At 63.8% G+C, this 1701-nt stretch overlaps 1 protein-coding gene across 1 annotated transcript in view; it reads right to left on the bottom strand.

Annotated features, from left to right (window-relative positions):
* DNAI2 (dynein, axonemal, intermediate chain 2) overlaps positions 1–1701 on the bottom strand; it is a 12789-nt gene that overhangs the window by 4177 nt on the left and 6911 nt on the right. The window contains exons 12-14 of the mRNA XM_010002808.1: positions 590–700; positions 401–488; positions 180–316 (exon numbers count right to left, since the gene is read on the bottom strand). Coding sequence (XP_010001110.1) covers positions 180–316; positions 401–488; positions 590–700 — 336 coding nt within the window. The remainder of the gene's footprint in view (positions 1–179; positions 317–400; positions 489–589; positions 701–1701) is intronic.

The raw sequence follows: 1701 nt of genomic DNA, 5'->3' as shown, positions 1-1701 counted from the left end.
GATCATCTCGTTGTAGATCTGGGCAGGAGCAGGGGCTGGGAATATCCCCCCCAGCATGGGGACCCACGGGGACACAGTGTCCCATGCTGGGTGCAAAGACACCCGGCTTGGCACGTGTGCTGCTTGCTGTCCCCTGCCCTTCCTGGGGAGATGGATGTCCCCATGCCCCCCCACCGCACCTCGAGGTAGGACATGGTGACCTGGTACTCTGTGTCACCACTGGTGTCCTTGATGGCCTGGAAAAGATCACCCAGGGCACGGGCACAGATGCCAGGCTCGCTGTTGGTGCCCAGCATGGTGTAGGTCTTTCCACAGCCTGCGAGAGATGAGGGAGCTCATCTGGGGCCAGGACACCCCCATGACCACGGAGATGGCCCCCTCCCTGCCCTACACCCCTCACCAGTTGGGCCATAGGCAAAGACGGTGGCACTGTACCCAGAGATGACGCCCTCAATGAGGCCCCGGGTGGTGGCACAGTACACGGTCTCCTGCGGGAGGGTGGGAGGTTCCGGGGTGCACCAGGCTGTCCCACTTCCACCCACTGCCTCAGGCACCCCGGTGCATCCCCCCCGTGTCCCAAGGGACCCACCTGAGTGGCCGAGGAGTCAAAAGCCACGTCAAAGACAAAGGATTTCTCTCGGGAGCGGCCGGAGCGCAGGACATCACGAGGGGCTTCTGTGGGGTCTTGCAGCACCACGATCTGCTGGAGGATGTGAAAGAGACTGGGGGGCACACTCCTGCTCCAGGGTCACCTCCAGCCTCCCGTGGAGGCATTGAACCTTCGTTAACGGTGCTAATTAGCACTTGCCAGCTGCAGGAGCTGGTAGGGACCAAGCACCCTGCCCTGGCATCACTGGTGTGTCCCATGGAACGTCTTGCTTGGAGCTGCATCTTCTCCCCATGCACCTGCCCAGGCACCCCACATCACCCACGTCAAACACAACAAGACCAGAGCCATGTGGGACATCTGGTATGGGTGGGGGGCACTAGAATGTGAGTCTGAGCCCTGGTGGGTCCCCGAGGGATCCCCACCCTGCTTTGCCAGTGCTGGTTTCCCCTCCATGCCGGGGCACAGGAGGTGTCTGGGCTGGTGCTGGTGGCGCGGGGCCCTTTGTGCTCCTGAATCGCCCCATTGTCCCCGGGCTGGGAACGGGGCTCAAAGCCAGCTCTGTGTGCAGTGCCAGGGGACCTGCCAGGCCCTTGCTCTGCTGCACCCACCTGGCCATGGTAGCACAAAGGCACCTCTGTCCGTGCAGCCAGTCAAGGTGACCAGCATGGTGGAAACATCAGCACTCCATGGGGACCCCAGGGTCCCTGTCCCTGCATGGGATGGCCCCTTGAGGGGTTCCCAGTTCCCTTGGCTCCTGTTCCCTATCCCTGCATCCCCCCCAGCTCTACCCAGGACCGGGGCCAGGCGGTGCTAGGGTCCCACAGTGCTGCAGGAAGGGGGCTCCTCCCCCAGAGCCCACCAAGTTTCCCACCCCGCTGCTTTGTTGCTGTAGGGTCTCCTGCTGGGTGCCCCCCAGCCCGGCACACGCAGGCATGGCACAGCACCAGGCGCCAAGGGGCACGTCCAGTGATGTGCACCAAGGGTCACATCCTGCAGCAGGGCACCCGTCCCTGCTGGCCCCGCGGGATGGCGACGGAGCAGGAGAGGGACTGAAGCACCAGCCGGGGGCGGATGAACCGTGTTTCCGTCCC

This window comes from Chaetura pelagica, unplaced genomic scaffold, assembly GCF_000747805.2.
Source record: "Chaetura pelagica isolate M959 unplaced genomic scaffold, ChaPel_1.0 scaffold47, whole genome shotgun sequence".
Taxonomy (NCBI): Eukaryota; Metazoa; Chordata; class Aves; order Apodiformes; family Apodidae; genus Chaetura; species Chaetura pelagica.
This window is presented reverse-complemented; position numbering and strand designations above follow the sequence as displayed.